Source organism: Cyprinodon tularosa, unplaced genomic scaffold, assembly GCF_016077235.1.
Source record: "Cyprinodon tularosa strain WSP-4 unplaced genomic scaffold, ASM1607723v1 ctg136, whole genome shotgun sequence".
Lineage (NCBI taxonomy): Eukaryota > Metazoa > Chordata > Actinopteri > Cyprinodontiformes > Cyprinodontidae > Cyprinodon > Cyprinodon tularosa.
The window spans coordinates 666,398-683,845 of record NW_024038178.1 but is presented as its reverse complement, the minus strand read 5'-3'; the positions used below and the strand labels follow the sequence as shown (position 1 = coordinate 683,845).

Below are 17,448 nucleotides of genomic sequence, written 5' to 3'. Positions count from 1 at the left end.
CATGCAGTTGTTTCAGAAGAGGGAGGGAGGGACCAGTTATGTTGTACTTATTTGGTCATGTGAAAGTGATTGTGATTTAGCTCAGGACTGTGGATGTTTAACCAAAGCAAAGATGCACTATCAACCAAATGGTTGTTTTTAAATGGTCTCCAAAAGGTAGGTAAATGTATATCAATAAATATTGTTTAGCCATAATGACAAAATTTATATCGATATAAGCCCAGATTTTCATATTTATACATCCCTACTTAGAGGTTTTCTGTTTTGTCCTTTTACAGTATTTTATTACCATTCTCTTCGTTGAGAAGCCGAGTATAAAATTTAATTGTTCCAGCATTGTTTGCTGCTGTTTAGATGTCAAAGATTGGCATATGGATGTTACACAAATCAAGTGGATGATTTGTTCACTCTAAGATACTTATACTTAATGTTAACAGGTAGGGGCAGTGTTGGTGCAAGTGCAAGAGAACAGATAGTAATAAGTCAATAAGCTTTTTTCTTAGACAAAGACAGTGTCTTTCTTGTTGAGTTAGTAGGCTACATGGTTATCATATCATCAATGGATTTGGAATTTGGATTTAACTACATTTGCCATCAGATGTTATCTGGTGATAGTTAGATTCCTTTGACTTTAAACCCCAGAAATGCAAACAAATCAAAATCAGAACTAACTCAGATCCATTAAGTAGCTGCAAGATTCTGTTTGATAAAAGGAGAGATATTTATAACATTTATATCACTGTAATCTCATTTTACAAATAAAAGTTTGATAGGCACATTAAGGTGCTGTTTGAAACACGCATTAATGATCATTCGTGCATATTCCAGATTGATTCATTTTTACTGGCTCAGAGCTGCTCATTAATACCTTCTTTGTTAGGACAGACTTTTAACACACATATTTCTTTCTTAGAGCTTTACACTTTTACGAGGTGCAATTGAAAAGCCGTGCCTACCACATCCACATCGTTAAAAAACTGGAATATTGAACAGCTGGAAACGATGGAGCATCTGTTACATTAACAGCGTCCTAGAAGATCATTCAGCCACTCTCAACACTGATTAGTGGGCTGGCCCTGGATCAGGTGTTAGCAGCTATTTGTATCCCTCTTATTTCTGCTGTTCATGTTCGAAATTAGGATCACAATGTTCTGAACATCAGCTTCTTCCGTTTACAATCAGAGAAATCCCAGGAGGATTTGATTCCAAGCGGATTTTTTCTTTGATTATCATCTTAAGAAGTGTGCCGGGGAATTTTGATATGAGGGGATTGTCAGATGTGAGGTTCCAAGAGTTAGATTTTCTGTGAACAGCTACCTAAAACTTTAAGACCTGTGACTTTTCCTTCAGTAACCCTGTCTATGTCCTCTGTATTTTTCAGGTTCAACTGATTCACTACAATCATGAGCTGTATACAAATTACACAGAAGCAGCTAAAAGCCCCAACGGACTGGTTATAGTGTCCATATTTATGAAGGTAAGTCAGATAAGGTAAAGATAAGCCTTTGAATCTGTCCTCCTACCATGGATTTATTCATTGAAAAGGAAATTAACTTTGTCTGGACTCAGCTAACCTTAAAGATGCTCCCAAGACATTTTGCACTGACTTACTGTTTAGGAATCTAGCGGAATTGATTTGGACATAGTTTTCTACATTCAAGGGATTTGGAGTAAGCAGTAGGCTGCACAAAAAAAAACCTGACCTGGTTTTACCTACTGCTTAATCTTTCCAAGACAGCTACAGCTTTGAATACAAGAGTGGAGCATGCAGTCCAAAGAAAAAAAATAATAATAAAATGGTGGTTCAATAAAAACAAATAAAGATTTTTCTCATAGATGAACAGTCTTACGCTAAGAATGTTTTCCCTTGTAATTTCATTTTAGGCAGTAAAGAATGGTAAAATGATGCTATATTAACACAATGGCTGCACACATTGCTTTTTAGTGAAAAAAAACTAGGTACAAAAACAGCATATTGTTTACAGTAAAAACATAAAACTGACTAAATTATATTTAAAACAACAAAGTCTAATAGAAGGAACAACTGAAAAGCCTTAACGTCTTTGCAGTTAATGACTATGCAAGTGCCTGGGCAGTCTTTCAACTATTGATATTATGTATTAGATAGTACTGTATCACATTAAGCATAAGATTATATTGTGTGAGTAAATCTAACCTGTCTATATTGAAACGTATTGGTAAAAATTTAATTTCTTCTATTGTTAGGTAGTAAAAACGAAGGTTGGCTTTTTTTCTTTTAGGTGTGTCTCAATATTATTTCTGTGAGTAATTTGGCTAAATATAAAATTAAAATTAGGTCAATTAATTGGAATTAAATTGATAGAAGGAATAATTTTAGAAAATACATCATTCAAAAAAAACACAACTTTTAATCATAGCAATATGTTACTTAGAAGCGACATGGTAGCACCCCTGATCTAAATAATAGTTATAGCTAGAATATTGTTTAACCATGTTGGTTAGATCCTTTCTGATTTTTGTATGACTTCCTGACACCGGTTGTGAAGATGTACATTTTCAGGTTTTTCCCACTGTCAATAATAACGTTTCTCTAGTCGAATAATAAAGAAGATCAACAATCGATTAGTTTTGCAGGCAAAGCAGCCGCTATGCAGCAGTCTTAGCCTTTTAGCCAGTGGCCAGCAGCTTTCCATGCAACTTTGACCACCAACTGCTTTGATGCAAAGTAAACACCTGCTACAATGCCCTTAGTTCTCCTAGTCGGAAGCATGTTATAAAACTTACTGGACACAAAAAGGAAAGTAATGGGAAAAACTAATGATCTCAATATATATTGTCTGAAGCATAAAAAAATCCACATTTTATTGCATTTTGTTAAAATTGCAGTTCGACTTCAATCTTATGAATTTAAAGGCAATAGAAATACACATATGAATAATGATTAAAAAAACCAGTTAGATCTTTTGTTATAAAAATAACAACACCAAGAACAGAAAAAAATTAACTTGAAAATAACTAGATAGCCTGATATTGAAGCAACCCTTGTTGGAGAAGGGCTGTATCACCTCACTAAACTATTCCCATCCATTCCAATGGTCACAAAGCCATGACTCTAAAAGCATCTCAGATTCCATTGGAGCCTCCCAGTTCACAAGGATGTTAGCATGTTGGATTATTGTGACATTTTCTTTGGAAATTATGGTTTCCAAAAACTAAGAGCACAGAGAAAAATGAGTAAAGAATAACCACAGCTGCAGAAATCCAAGTGATCTATGAAAATAATGTAATACAAATAGAGAATAATACATAATAGAGAATTAAAAGCTGAGGATTCTTTTTATTACTTAGTGTTGAAGATTTAAAAAAATAATAATATCAAAAAGACTGCTTGTTCTCTGTGGGTTGGTGAGCTAGAAACATATTTTGAAATTGGGCTGCTTTGGAATTTGGAAACAGAAAAATGTGCATTTAAAATTGACTGCAAGCATGGACATAAGTAAATTGCAATGGATTAAGGAAATTTCCAATATTTTACCCAGCCTCTATTTAAGCAGAAATAGATGCAATATGAAACATGCACTGTAATTGTTTACATACTTAGATCTGTCCCACTCTTTAAATAGGTGTCTTTAACCAAATTAAAGCAATGTTTGAATGATACCTTAAAGGTATTTTGGTCGATGTCAAAGGTCAAGCATGTACAACCAACATGTTAAAAGAAGAAAAGTTATGTTTTTTACACTAGAAGCAGTGCTTAAATAAATAATAATTCTTACTCGTTAGCTGCACTGGATAGCTGCACTCCTAATAAGAATGAAACAAGCTAAAGCATTGCTACGTCTTGTAATTATGTGAAAGGTAAAACAAATAAAGTGATAAAATGCTTTGGCACTGGGTGAAGATGAATTAAATACAATATTAATGTGAGTGTTTTACATGGCTTTTGTTGCTTTAATGCATATTTTAGACAAATCCTACAGTAGTCAGTGTTTGCATAAAGTCAGTTTAGAGGTTCAGCCATTTGCTGCTGCCTTACTCCTCCATCCCTTCTAATCCTAGAGTGTCTGAACTCATCCAAATCAAGATAACATGATTCACCAACAATTAGCAATCTAATCATCCTGCTGAGCAAAATGCCATGCTCTCTGAAATTGTGTCAGTGCTGAGCACTGCTGCTAGGTGGATCGCAGCATTCTGCTTTTCCTTTGTTGTTTTTGAGAAGGCTCCATTTCGAATGAGAGGCTAGGAGATCAAAGAGGCAGCCATTGTCCTTTGCCACTCTGCACACTAAAGCTGAAAGTCAAGGTCCCAAAAACTAATGAGCTCCCCAATGTCAATGGGTCACTTACTTGGTCCTGAAAGGATGGAGGAAATAGTGACCTGGGTCAGTCCACTTTGGCTTAGCTCCTCCAACACATGAGTTTGGGGTTGCTACAGGTGTGATGGTTTCAGGAAATTAGACTGAAAGAGGCACTGCAAGTAGGAATATATCCTGAAAGCATCATTGAAATTGATTGATAATGCAAATTTTTTGCAAATGCAATATCAGGATGATAATTGTTTCATTTGAAATAAAATCTGTACAGAAAAATACATATAAAGTAAAAGTAGAAGAAGAAAATCCTACTTCAGCTACTGTACCTGTTTGTCTGTCTGTCTGTTTGTCTGTTTATCTGTAAATATTTATAAATACACCGAGTGAAATCTTAAAAAAAATAATCTTTCAAAGAAGCAGCTGGTTGTATATATCAGAATGGAAAATATTTTTCTTTTATTTAACATGCATTAGGATGTTTTTTTGAAAGCTTTGTAAGAAAAATCTGCTTTGATGATGAAAAGCCCCAACCATGTGAACACGTTAAATAGATTGTATGAAGAATTTTGCTGTAAGTCTTTCTGTGCCATATGCTGAAAGACAACCCCATGCAATGATTTTCCCACCTCTGGCCTAACTGCTCAGGCGTTCTTTTCCAAAACATTTTGTGAGCAATAATATCCAGATAGTTACGTTATGGCACATGTGTGGAACTCAAGGCTTGAAAGCCAAATCAGTCCCTACTCATCCAGCCCCTAAGAGCCTAACAAGGCACATCATATCATAAAACAGTGGCATGTGTCGTATAAAGTGCAAAGAGTCGTTAAAACTGTAATATAAATTGGAGTAAAGTTATAATACCAGAGCAATGCAACCACACATGCAACCAGCCTTTTTAAATATTTCAGATGATTTTTCTGCAATGTTTTGGTAATGTTTTCATATGTCAGGGTTCAGCAACCCTAACTGTTCAAAGAGCCATGTTGGACCAAAAAAACAAAAAACAAATCTGTCAGGAGTTGCAAAAATATAAAAGTCTTACATAAGCTTTGCCTGGCAAAATGTGCTCTAGGTAAATTAGCCCACTATAAAAAATGACTATGCGGGCTTCAAAATATAATAAGCATTCACAATTAAACATTTATCCTGGAGCAAATATCACATTCACACTAGCACTAGGTGAGGGAGGAGCAGTGAACGCTCTCACCGTGGGGAGTCGCTTCACCGCGCAGTTTGTATGTATTGGGCTTTGTTGCATTAATGAAATTATAGAAACACAATAAAGGAAGCTTTCTATGGCAGAAGTGTTTCTGTTGGGGGGAGTTGATTGAGTCATGAGGAACCAAGCAGGAACTGACATCCATTGGAACAATGCTCTCTAACCTTGAAATCCTACATCCTCCGTCAGCCGCCTTCCTTGGTGTTATTTTCATTTTGAGAATTTGGGGGAAAAATGGATGAAAATTCACATACCTGCATAAGAGCGCTACCTGTTTGAGCTGTGGACGGTTTCCCATGCTTGCAACAAAACTAGCAGCAGTAGTGGAGTTTGAAGATGCAATCCACTTCTTAAATCTATCTTTGCACTCCTGTAAATTATCCAGAAGTTCTGCAATCACACTTTCTCTCTCATTGCCAACTTGGTGGTCGACCGCATATTTAGCCTGCCTTCCCTGGAAATGTCTTTCCAAATTGCTCTTTTTATTCCTTGGCAACCTCTCATTACAAAGCAAACATGACATTGATAATGAAAATGAAATGATTCAGTCCATTCTTCTTTGAATCCTCTGTTCTCATCAGCTATCCCGCTTTTTTCCCTGTTGCATCCTGGGACTTCCGTCATTGGTCAGGAAGTCCCAGATACAACTCCAGCTAAGTTACGATGATCCGTGGTCAGGCAGAGGTTTAGAACCATGGGACAATAGTAAGCAGGAGGAACAGGAGGGAAAAACTATAAGCCATAGTCGAGGGCAAAATCCAGAGTCAGAGGCAGGTGATCAAAAGTCCAATGAAGCACCAGAGGGAAATCCATGATGAGGTTGAGAAACAGTTCCAGGTTAGAAAACAGTGCAGGCAAAATAAAACAGATCAGTGTCAGGCAGAACAGGCAGGCAGTCAGGTCAGACAGGGATCAGGCAGGCTCAGAAAAAGGAACAGATTAGGTCAGGCAAACAGCCAGGAAGTCAGGAATCACAATACTGAAATAGATCTCACCAATGGCTCAAAATAATCTGGCACTGATGTTTGATCTGAAGGCTGATTATATACTGATAAGTGCAGGTGGATCAGATGAGCAATATGAGAATAGGGCGGAGCTGAGCAGGTGTGTCTTGTGAGGAATCAGACCAACATCAGTACTGAGATCATGACAAAATGTATGTATTTGCGATGTTTCCTTTTGATTTGAAATAACCAAGCACAGCACAGCAATGTCGCCATACAGTACTTAGTCACACAGGGCTCTAGTAAGCAGGAAGAAGAGGGTACAATCTAGCACGGACCACAGATCAGTAATGAGGTAAAGTTTTAATAAATGTGTTTCTACCAGGCAAGTCATTCTTACAAAGTTAGTTAATAATGTTGGTACTGCTTCCAGCAATGTTTGGGCAAATCAAAGGAACATTCAGGAAGACGCATCGAAAACAGCTGATCAGTCATGAGAGGTAAAAGCTCGCTATGTCAGAGCATATTCGAAAAAAGCGTTTCCATCTCTCGTTTTGCATATTAACACAATTTTCGCAAAAGCCACCGCAATACATTCATGGCCAAAAGTATTGAGAATGACACAAATATCATATTTTCACACGATCTGCTGCCTCTGGTTTTCATGTGTGTATGTCAGATGTTGTTATCACATACATAAATACAATTGCAATCATATTATGAGTAACAAAAGCTTTTAATGACAGTTAGAATGAATTAATGCAGCAAGTCAATATTTGCAGTGTTGACCCCTCTTCTTCGGGACCCCTGCAATTCTCCCTGGCATGCTCTCAATCAACTTCTGGACCAAATCCTGACTGATAACAGTCCATTCTTGCACAATCAATGCTTGCATTTTGTCAGAATTCCTAGGTTTTCGTTTGTCCACCAGTCTCTTGATGATTGACCACAAGTTTTCAATGGGATTAAGATCAGGGGAGTTTCCAGGCCATGGACCCAAAATCTCTATGTTTTGTTTCCTGAGCCAGTTAGATATCACCTTTGCTTTATGGCAAGGTCCTTCATCATGCTGGAAAAGGCATTGTTCATCACCAAACTGCTCTTGGATGGTTGGGTGAAGTTGCTCTCGGAGGACATTCTGGTACCTTTCTTTATTCATGGTTGTGTTTTTAGGTAAGACTGTGAGAGAGCCGACTCCCTTGGCTGAGAAACAACCCCACACATGAATGGTTTCAGGATGCTTTACAGTTGGCATGAGAAAAGACTGGTGGTAGTGCTCACCTCGTCTTCTCCGAACAAAATGTGTTCCAGATGTCCCAAACAATTGAATAGGGGATTCATCTTTACAAATGACTTTACCCCAGTCCTCAGCAGTCCACTCCCTGAACCTTTTGCAGAATATCAGTCTGTCCCTGATGTTTTTCATGGAGAGAAGTGGCTTCTTTCTCTCTGCCCTCCTTGAGACCAGGTCTTGGTCCAAGAGTCTCTGCCTCACAGTGAATGCAGATGCACTCACATCTGCCTGCTGCAATTCCTGAGCAAGCTCTGCAGTGCTGGTAGCCCGATCCTGCAGCTGAAACCCTTTTAAGAGACGGTCCTGGCGCTTGCTGGTCTTTCTTGGGCACCCTGGAGCCTTTTTCGCAACAATTTAACCTCTCTCCTTGAAGTTCTTGATGATGCAATAGACTGAGGTGCAATCTTTTTAGCTGCGATTCTTTCCTGTAAGGCCATTTTTGTGCAGTGCAATGATGACTGCACATGTTTCTTTAGAGATAACCATGGTTTACAAAAGAGAAACAATGATGCCAATAACCAGCCTCTTTTTAAAGTGTCCAGTGGTGTCATTCTTACTTAATCATGACAGATTGATCTCCAGCCCTGTCCTCATCACCACCCACACCCGTGTTAATGGAGCAATCACTGAAACGATGTTAGCTGGTCCTTTTAAGGCAGGACTGCAATGACGTTGAAATGTGTTTTTGGGGATAAAGTTCATTTTCTAGGCAAATATTGACTTTGCAATTAATTGATGTTATGCTGATCACTCTTGCAAATTGCCGGTATAAAAACTGAAGCAGTAGACTTTGTAAATATTAACATTTAAATCATTCTCAAAACTTTTGGCCATGATTGAACAGTGTAAAAACGTTTTTGCAAATGTTTATGGCACTTTTTTCTTTTTTATTCAGTTCCCAATCCCTGAACTATAAAACTTCCTTTTCAATTATTTTTATTATTTATTTATTTAATTTTATGTTGATTGTTTGAGTTGCTGCTAAGAGGAGGTGTATAAAATGTTTCCTTATAAAATACAATGAAAGGACAGCAGGCTGAAGGGAAAGGGGGTATAAGAAGGGGAGAGACATGCGGGAAAGGAACACGGGTCGGATTCGAACCTGCATTGAGGACTAAGGCCTCCATGCAATGGTCATGTGCGCTAACCACTGCAGCACCAAACCATGCCCCGTATCTGTATTTTTCATAAGCCGATTTATTCTGATTTTCATGCTCATAAGTAAAACATTAGGATTAAAAAATCCTGATCAGCCATTGGTGTCCACCTGCGATTCAACTGTACATACACAGTCCTAATATAATTGTAAAAAAGTTTTGCCACAGACAGAAGGTGATGGTAAACTTTATATGTTAGTCATACAGGAAAAAGATGTGAGGAAAGAGAGGCTCTTGGCCTTTTCGTTTTGAGTTTAAATGTTCTCCTTGTGGATCCATGGGGCATCTCTGAGAACTCAGGTTTTTTTTTCTGCAGTGGGATTTTTAAAGTGCCCTTAGGCGTTGCTGTTTGTATGAATGGTTGTGTTTCTTAGTTTTGGTCCAGTGATACACTGGTGACCTGACCTGGATGGACCCCAGCTCTTAGCTGTTGATCACCTGAGACAGGCACCAGTCTCCTTGTGACCTAAAAACAGAATTAAATTTGTATAGAAGACGGATGTTATAACCCAAAAAATACCCCAGAACACATTCTTCTATCCTTAAGATTAGTTTCAAATCAAAATTCCTCGAACAAATGAGTAAAAATAAACAGCATTGTTTGTAAACCGGCTAAGTAGATTCTTACCTCCAGGATACTTCTATCTAACAGCACTAATTACCTCTCAAAATTAATATATTCATATTGAGATCCAATTGACAAAATCAAATTAAATCAAAGATAATTAATGCTAAATTTGTTGTTTATTAATACATTGTATGCAGGCACCAAATCTTTTCCTACAGCAGGAAAATAATCCTCTATTTTCTTTTGAAAAAAGCAGGGTTTAATAAAATGCTAGATTTTTCCTCACAAAAATCAAATGTTATGTCCTGATGTGCCACCTCAAAAGACACAACTAAAAACCTTTTTTTCTTCACCTCCAAGATGCTTCTTCACTCCCACTGTTTTAAAGCATGTGTCACCCAGTTCCTTCCTTCACACAGCAGTTAAGTGGTAATTAGACTAATCTCTCTTAGAAAAGAGGCTCATCTTTCTCACTTTTTCAATGATTCATGCCTTTTTTCATCATTTTCACTCTTTCGATTTTCTTGCTGTGACACGCCATGGAGAAGACCAATTCTTTTAATGGAGTCTTAAGGTACCTTTGAGAACCACACAAGATGAAAAGAGGCGACATAAGGCAGAAACCAGAAGCAGAGCCACGACAGAACACAAAAAGAGTCCTTTGCAAAAGTATTCACAATGAAAGTTCTTCATACTGGGCCACATTTTAATCCCAAAAGATCCATCATTCTTATTGGGATTGTAATTGACAGACCAGCAGAGAGTACTGTGTAATTAAGAAGTAGAATTTATTCATTTATTTTCCTTTTTTTAGATTTAGTTTTCAATCTATGTTGTGGATTTCCATTCAGTCCCCCTTCCTTAGATAAACATTATTTTCATTTGATTTAAAACTTAGGCAATATATTCTAGTTCAATCCATTGTGGGTATTACACACTTAAGTATCACAAACAACATTTATTTAATTTAATCACACTATAAATCCAGCTCTGGTGCGACCCCCCTTGGGGATTTGGTAGAGATCATTTATAAACAAACAACATCATTAAAACAGCTGAACAGAGCTTGGATACATTTGTAGAGTAGGATAAAGGGAAGTTGGTCAACACTGTAATACAATATTCAGAAGTTTGAAAGTAAAAAATCAGTATGACACAGCTGCAAGCTTGCTAAGACACCAGAATTGAGCTAAACTAAAGAGAAGCAGCTCAGAAGCTCATAGTAAACTCGCTGGACCATCAGAAAGTAGCCACGTGGCAGTCCAACTATCTGTTCTTTATAAAGGAGGAGAAGTTTCTAGGATCAGATGAGATCCATACAGAAATTTTAAGGCCCTAAAGGCCCTTCACAATGACAACATATTGGAAGGCATCATGTCATGGGAATGCACTATTTCAGCTGGTCAGAGCTGATGGAAAGATAAATGCCCCTAAAGGTGCATTCTTTATTAATTTAAGGGCAGAACACACGGAATCCCATTTTGCATCTAATCTGACAGGAAATCGTGTTGGAAGAGGTCGTGGCATTTACCACTCATTGCAAGTCAATGGGGTTGATCACACCCGACACAATTCTACGCAAAAGATAGACCCAAGGTCTATTTTAGTAGGACTAAGCAGCAATTCAGCCGTAATTTCAGGGGTCTGACAATACTTAACTCATGATAGGAATAGTGTAGTACTGATCCTCTTTGAGCCTCGCAAAGGCAATGACGGGCAGAAAATGCAGTTTATCACTTTGCTCAAAAACGAAAAAAAAAAAAGTCTTCAGGACAGAAAACAGACATTGTAAAATAGTGATCCTCTTTGAGCAACAGAAAAAGAAAAAAATACTGAGTGGCAGACAGTGCAGTTAAGGGTAAACTTTGATAAACTTCACAGATCTCTCTGAGATCAGCATATTTTTTAATATAGGCAAATGTACATTCTCTATCTGCTTTGGCTTGAGATTCTCATAGACTTTTGAAGTGGGGCTTTATTTTATAGCTTTTTAATAACTGTTCATTCTGTCCAAGTCAAATGTGGGAAATTATTTTGATTCGTGTAGCACAGAGACAAAAGTGAAAAAAAAAATCTGCACAGATCTGCTCACCCTGCCTAGTTGGAGCCTCTATATGCAGTCAGTGTGACATGGAAAAAATTAGATCGCAGATTAAAAAGTCGTAACAAGCCGGTATGTTCAGGGCAATATAGGAAACGGCTCTCTGCCATTGAACACAGGAGCAGCATAAGCATTGGACACGTCTGAACACACTTTACTGGATGCACGTCAGGAGCGTCAAAGATGCTCTTGAGGCGCATTGAACCTTAATGTGTACAATCATAAAAAATGAAGCAGCACGTGTTTTTTTAATGCTTCCATTGCCTGCAGTCTGAATGTAGCATAAGACTTGTTCCACAAAAATAGCTTATTATCGCAACAGCGTAAAATCTACAGAAATTTTTAAGTTGTTGCACAAACTTAATGGGTACTAATGGTACATACTTTTTTTTGAGGGAATGAGTTTGCAAGCTTTTAGATAAAAAGTCGGCTTAATGCATTTTTCAGTGTAAGTGGAATGCTTTAGATTAAAGCATATTTGGAAAAGTCAAAAACCAGCCCCTGATATTACTGAGAAAATGTGACAAATTTTAAAAGTTAAAATTGATAGATGCTGAGCATCCATTTTTCCTGAGCTCTGGTCATTTGACAAAAAGAAACTGGCAAACATGTTGTCTCCAGATATACAAAAGTCCGTAAGACTTTCAGCTGTAGTTAGAACAGCCACAAAATACTGAATAACAAGGACGATAAACAAGCAGAAAGCTTACATTTATTAAAAGCAAGTAAATGACCAATCATATGCTTTCCTTTGTGTGGGTCTATCACACAGTCCCACTAAAATACATGATGTGATATATGTTTAATAAAACCAGAAAAAGTCTAGGAGGTATAGGGGCATGATTGGTATGTTCATGTGTTCCTGTTTATAGAATAAACCAGGCAAGCATTCTAATGTATCACACATTCTTTTTAGCCAGACTGACATTTGACTGTATGTTATACAGTCTGCCTTAATCTCAGACCTATGGTGAAGACATTTCTTATGTGGAATAAAAGGATTCCCTCAGGTACTTTTAGGAAAAATGATAAAAAAGGAGGGAGACGGAATGGGAGAAAATCCACAGAGAAGCACGAGTGGCTGTTAAGCCATAATGTCTGCCTGAAGATGGGAAAGGGCAGCGACTTAGTCATTTTCATGCAAGGAAAGGAGGTGGATGACAGGCAAGTCTCTTTTTAATCAGTTTGCCAAAAGACACCTTGGCAGTTAGAACCGTGAAGTCCATATAGTGTAGCTCAAGGAGTGGTGACACAGAAGGGAAGACGGATGTAAAGAACCTGGGGGTGGACATGAAGCACAAGGTGGATAATCCCATAATAATGTAATGTATCTGCCTTCAAATAAATAAGGGTCATACCAGTATATTCAGCACATAGGACTGAATCATATCTGCCCTGTAGCCTGAGCTTGGTTATTTTCACCAGTTTATGACAGATTTCCTTTACTAAGAAGTTAGTATTTTAAATGTGTTATACTTGGTTTAGGATGTACAGATATGATTTAGGAATGTTAATGTTGGATATATGGGACAAGAAGTCAAAAGCTGTGTTTTTATCATTTTTAACAGGCTTCCATGGGCAGTTGCCCAGGAACCTATTGGATAACTGGGTGACCTAGCACAAAATTAAAAAATATATGATCTTTTATTTCAGGCATTTGACAAGTTTGCTTTAACATTTATGCACAAACGGAAATAAGGTTCATACCTTGCTCAACGAATGTCTAATGGTTGGCTACCTGTAGCATCCAATTTGCCCAGCTCTGAACATTGTATTAAATCCATGTCAGAGGATTATTCAAACAGCTCTTCATGTTGCATTCATGTACAACTTCAATGTGATTTCACTGTTTTATGATGGCTCTGTCAAATTCAAAAAGCTTTGAGCACCAAAATGTTCTTTTCTCAAATGGATTAATGTTGTATAATCTAATTACCCAGGGACTTGCTATGTCTGTTTGTACTACTTAAAAGTAAATAAAATTTCTATATTTTTCACTTTTTTAAGCTTTAGAACAAATAAGAATGTTCTTCTTTTACTGTTAATCAGTGTAAAAGCATTATCATATTTTCTTCATTTTACTGACTGAAGCATACTTAAGATGTTTCTGTTACATAAACAGTATTTTCTGAATGATTTCAGCCGTATGTTGATGCCTTTGAGCCAGTTTCTGGCTGCAGCATTTCTTTCATCTTGTTCAGGAAAGTTTTATTTCCAACACAGAGGCTATTTTTCTGTTGGGGTTACTGGCAGAGTAAATAGACTGACTATTACCTAGCAGAAACTTGTCCTTCTCTATAATCCAAACCTGTTTGATGATAAAAACAAAGATATCACTGTGCCTTCAAGTGCAAAGGAATTTCACTGAAACATTACCAGACCAGGCTGAATTATGTGTGCAGTTTGATGGCTGCTGTTGTAATATAAAAACTAAATATGTTCCTTAGCTGATCCTGTTGAACTCCAGTAGAGTAGGAAAATGTATTTGGTGTCTTTTCTAGGTAGAGAAAGGATGTATCTTGTTTGTTGTTTAATGGAGAGGCTAAATCTGGAACAATGAAAAATTCCTTTACTTTCATCTCTGATAAAATTAACTGGCTTTGATCTATATTTGAATAATCTCAGGATAAAAGGACAATGCATTTTCTTATTTTATACAAAAATGGGTGGTGTTTTAGGTCCTAATCAGCATGTGTTCTAAGATTTTATTATGGTTTCTTAGAACCAGTGGGAGTTTTTTTTTTTCTCTCCAAAAGGTAGTGGTGTAAGGTCCTCTGACTGATAAAAAAAAAAAATGATTGTTAAAGATAAGAATAAAAAAAGTGCACCATAATGGGTAGATTAAATCCTGAGTGGATTCAGTTTAATTTCAAATGGACTCAATTTAATATTTGACCATTTTAACCTTACCCTTTTCTCTCTATGTTCTTCCCCTCCTCTCTCCCTTCTCTCTAATCCAGATCGCAGAGACATCAAACTCTTTCCTGAATCGCATGCTGAACAGAGACACCATCACAAGAATAACATATAAAAGTAAGTGCATGGGCAGTCTTCTAAATGTCAGACTATCTCCACATATTTGATCCTAACTGCCAGTTATTAATTAAGCCAGAAAGTACTGTGTCATTTAAAGCAACCATTGTTAGCAGAGGTGAACATCTGGTTGCTTTTAGCCTGCAACACTTTGCTGGGATGACAAGTTTTGCAATGGAAGGTAACAAGATAATTGAACTCCAAGAAAGGTGTTACAGCTGATTGTCTTATAGTGACATGAAAAATGATTTGACCCCTAAGAGATTTCTTCTGCTTTCGGTTTCTAATCAAGAGTTGCCAGGTCCAGTCTGTAACAGCTTGTAGCTTAACTGCTTATGATAATCAAAGAATATTTATCATGACATAAAGGTAAACTGAATAAATACCAAAAATAAAATAAAAAAATTATCTAGTTTGTTAAGGCAAAAAAAGCTTCTCAAAATAACTGCATTGATTCCAGTGGGTTTTTGTGCTAAATTAAAATTTATGGTTTAAAAAATACGTCTATTGTTTCTTACAAAATGCTGCAGTGAATGTCAATACTTCTAACTCAGGTGAATACTGTCTATCCCCCATGGTAGATGAAAATGTCATAAAAACATCCAGACGGAAAAATATTTCAAAATTAAAGACCATACCCCTATTATTCTTACTTTAAGTTATCTTAACCATGGATGGAGGGAATTTCAATTATAGATATTAATAATAACCAAAAAAAGCTGATGTGTTGCTAACACACATAAAGTCTCTGCAAGTATTGCGTAATATCTTTGTTGCATACTGTCTTCAGACTCATATCGGTTTTTCAGGCCTAATGTCCCCAGATAAAGTAAAGTAATCATCTTCATAAAGAAACTTATATTTTTTTATTCACTGATAATTATGTATTAGTAATAGTTGTTACATTTTTATAAAGGAAATGTGTTCTGATTAAATACTCAAATAGAGATGTATTTTTAAAGAAAATATATATCTAAAAGCATCTGAGTGACACGTTCCTAATCTAAAATGTTTAATGACCAGTAGACTATGGAAAGCCAAGTGGATCAAAAGCATGTCTAACATGTTTTTGTGAGCTTTTTGCACATTGTCAACATGTAGTCTTCACCTTTTTATTGGTCACTTCCAGTTGACAACATGTTAAGAACATGTCAACTACGAGTCAGCCACGCATTGACAACACTTCTATTATAAGTCAATTATACGTTGATTTAATTTGATTATGAGCCATTCAGCCACTTGTCCAGTTTGAACTGGTGGGTGTTGGGTATTTTCCCCATTGGATGCTGGTTAAACCATTTATTGTAAGCTGGGGGAGGTTTGCCTGCAGCAATTCAACATATAAGCTTATTTTCTTCCCTTTATGAGAAAAGGCGCCTTTTAAATAAATCTAATATTTAGATGACAATTTAAGGCAAAAATCAGCTGCAAAGCTAAATATCTTTTTAGAGAGATATCTCTGTTCAGGTAAGTCTACAAAAAAAACCTACCCATGCTTGCTTTAGGTACCTATGTGAGATAACAGGAACATTTATATGGATAATTTATGAACTCTTCCAAAAAACGGTGCATGGAATTGTCAAAAATATCTTGGTATGTAGAAGCATTTACAATTCCTTTCAGTAGAACCAAGCGGTTAAACCAAATTTCAACATCATAACCCCACCAGTGCTTATTTTATGTGCACCTTAGCTAATCAGGCTCTGTGATTTTACATTTAATGGCTTAGTTGTCGTCTTTCATATCAACTTTGCTGTAAAATTTACTGTAAAATGTTTAGCCGTGATAACATTTAAAAGTTGGAATTAATCCACACATAACATCCATTACAACTCATTAAGTCAAAAATGTCTGCAGAATAATTCTGTATAACTCGGGGTTTGGTTTTATACTCCTGTGAGTATTAAAATGTGTTAAAACTCTGTAATTACTCAATAATTTGGAGTGGTAAGTGAATATTTTTGAAAATTTTGAAAAAGGCATTCTTTATCACACCATTCTCCTTTATGATGCAAATATTGCATAAAAATGCTGTGTACAACTATACATTTTAGACACTTGTTTTAGTGTAGAAAAATAAACTTTTCTATACCTGTGATTAGAAATTAAATGCATGGCTGTTTAGAATATTTTAGAGAACTGTTATAAGATTAGGATGTTAAGATACCTGCGGGGTGAATACTCCTGATAGCTGGAAGGGGCTTTGGCACGGCAGAAGTCGACAGCTGCTCTTCGGGGAGCTCACTCCATTCCAATGCAGAGATAGCCTCAGGCTAACTTAAAAGAAAAGACAAATAATTGGATTAATAGGAGGGAGGTGAGTGACAGATAACATGCGCTGACCCTCTGTGGTTTGGAGGAGTCCCAGAGGCATTTAGATGCAGCTGGAGGGTGTTGTGTTGTGAGGGGGGATTTTTTTGCATGCTAAGAGGGAAGCTGCAGAGGAACCTGACAGCTGTCCAAAATCTCTGATGTACCACCTTGCACAAGCTGACTCAGACACACGCAACCAGCACCACCACCCACTCATGCTACTGGATCTCGCAGCCAATGTTTCTCCTGTCCCAACGCATCATAATGCACATATGTACACTTATGCAAACAAAATAATACATTCAGAGCGTATATGATTAAGACATCAGAGTTACGACACATAGACAAAAAAATGACTTGCCTGGTTTATACTGAATAAATTGAAACTGTGTGTTATTTTAGAGTAGTTAAAGATCATTTAAATAAAAGGATAATTTTAGTGAAGCTGAATTAAAAACATAATTAATCCCAGACAGAATATGATTTAAAAAGGAATTTTTTACACTTCCTCAAGTTAATTTT

The 17,448-nt window shown here is 36.8% G+C and overlaps 1 protein-coding gene across 2 annotated transcripts in view; it reads left to right on the top strand.

Annotated features, from left to right (window-relative positions):
- The window catches only part of ca10a (carbonic anhydrase Xa), a 374,229-nt gene that overhangs the window by 333,432 nt on the left and 23,349 nt on the right, over positions 1 to 17,448 (top strand). For both annotated transcript variants that reach the window (XM_038277949.1, XM_038277948.1), the window contains exons 5-6: positions 1,382 to 1,477; positions 14,541 to 14,613. In XM_038277949.1, coding sequence (XP_038133877.1) covers positions 1,382 to 1,477; positions 14,541 to 14,613 — 169 coding nt within the window. The remainder of the gene's footprint in view (positions 1 to 1,381; positions 1,478 to 14,540; positions 14,614 to 17,448) is intronic.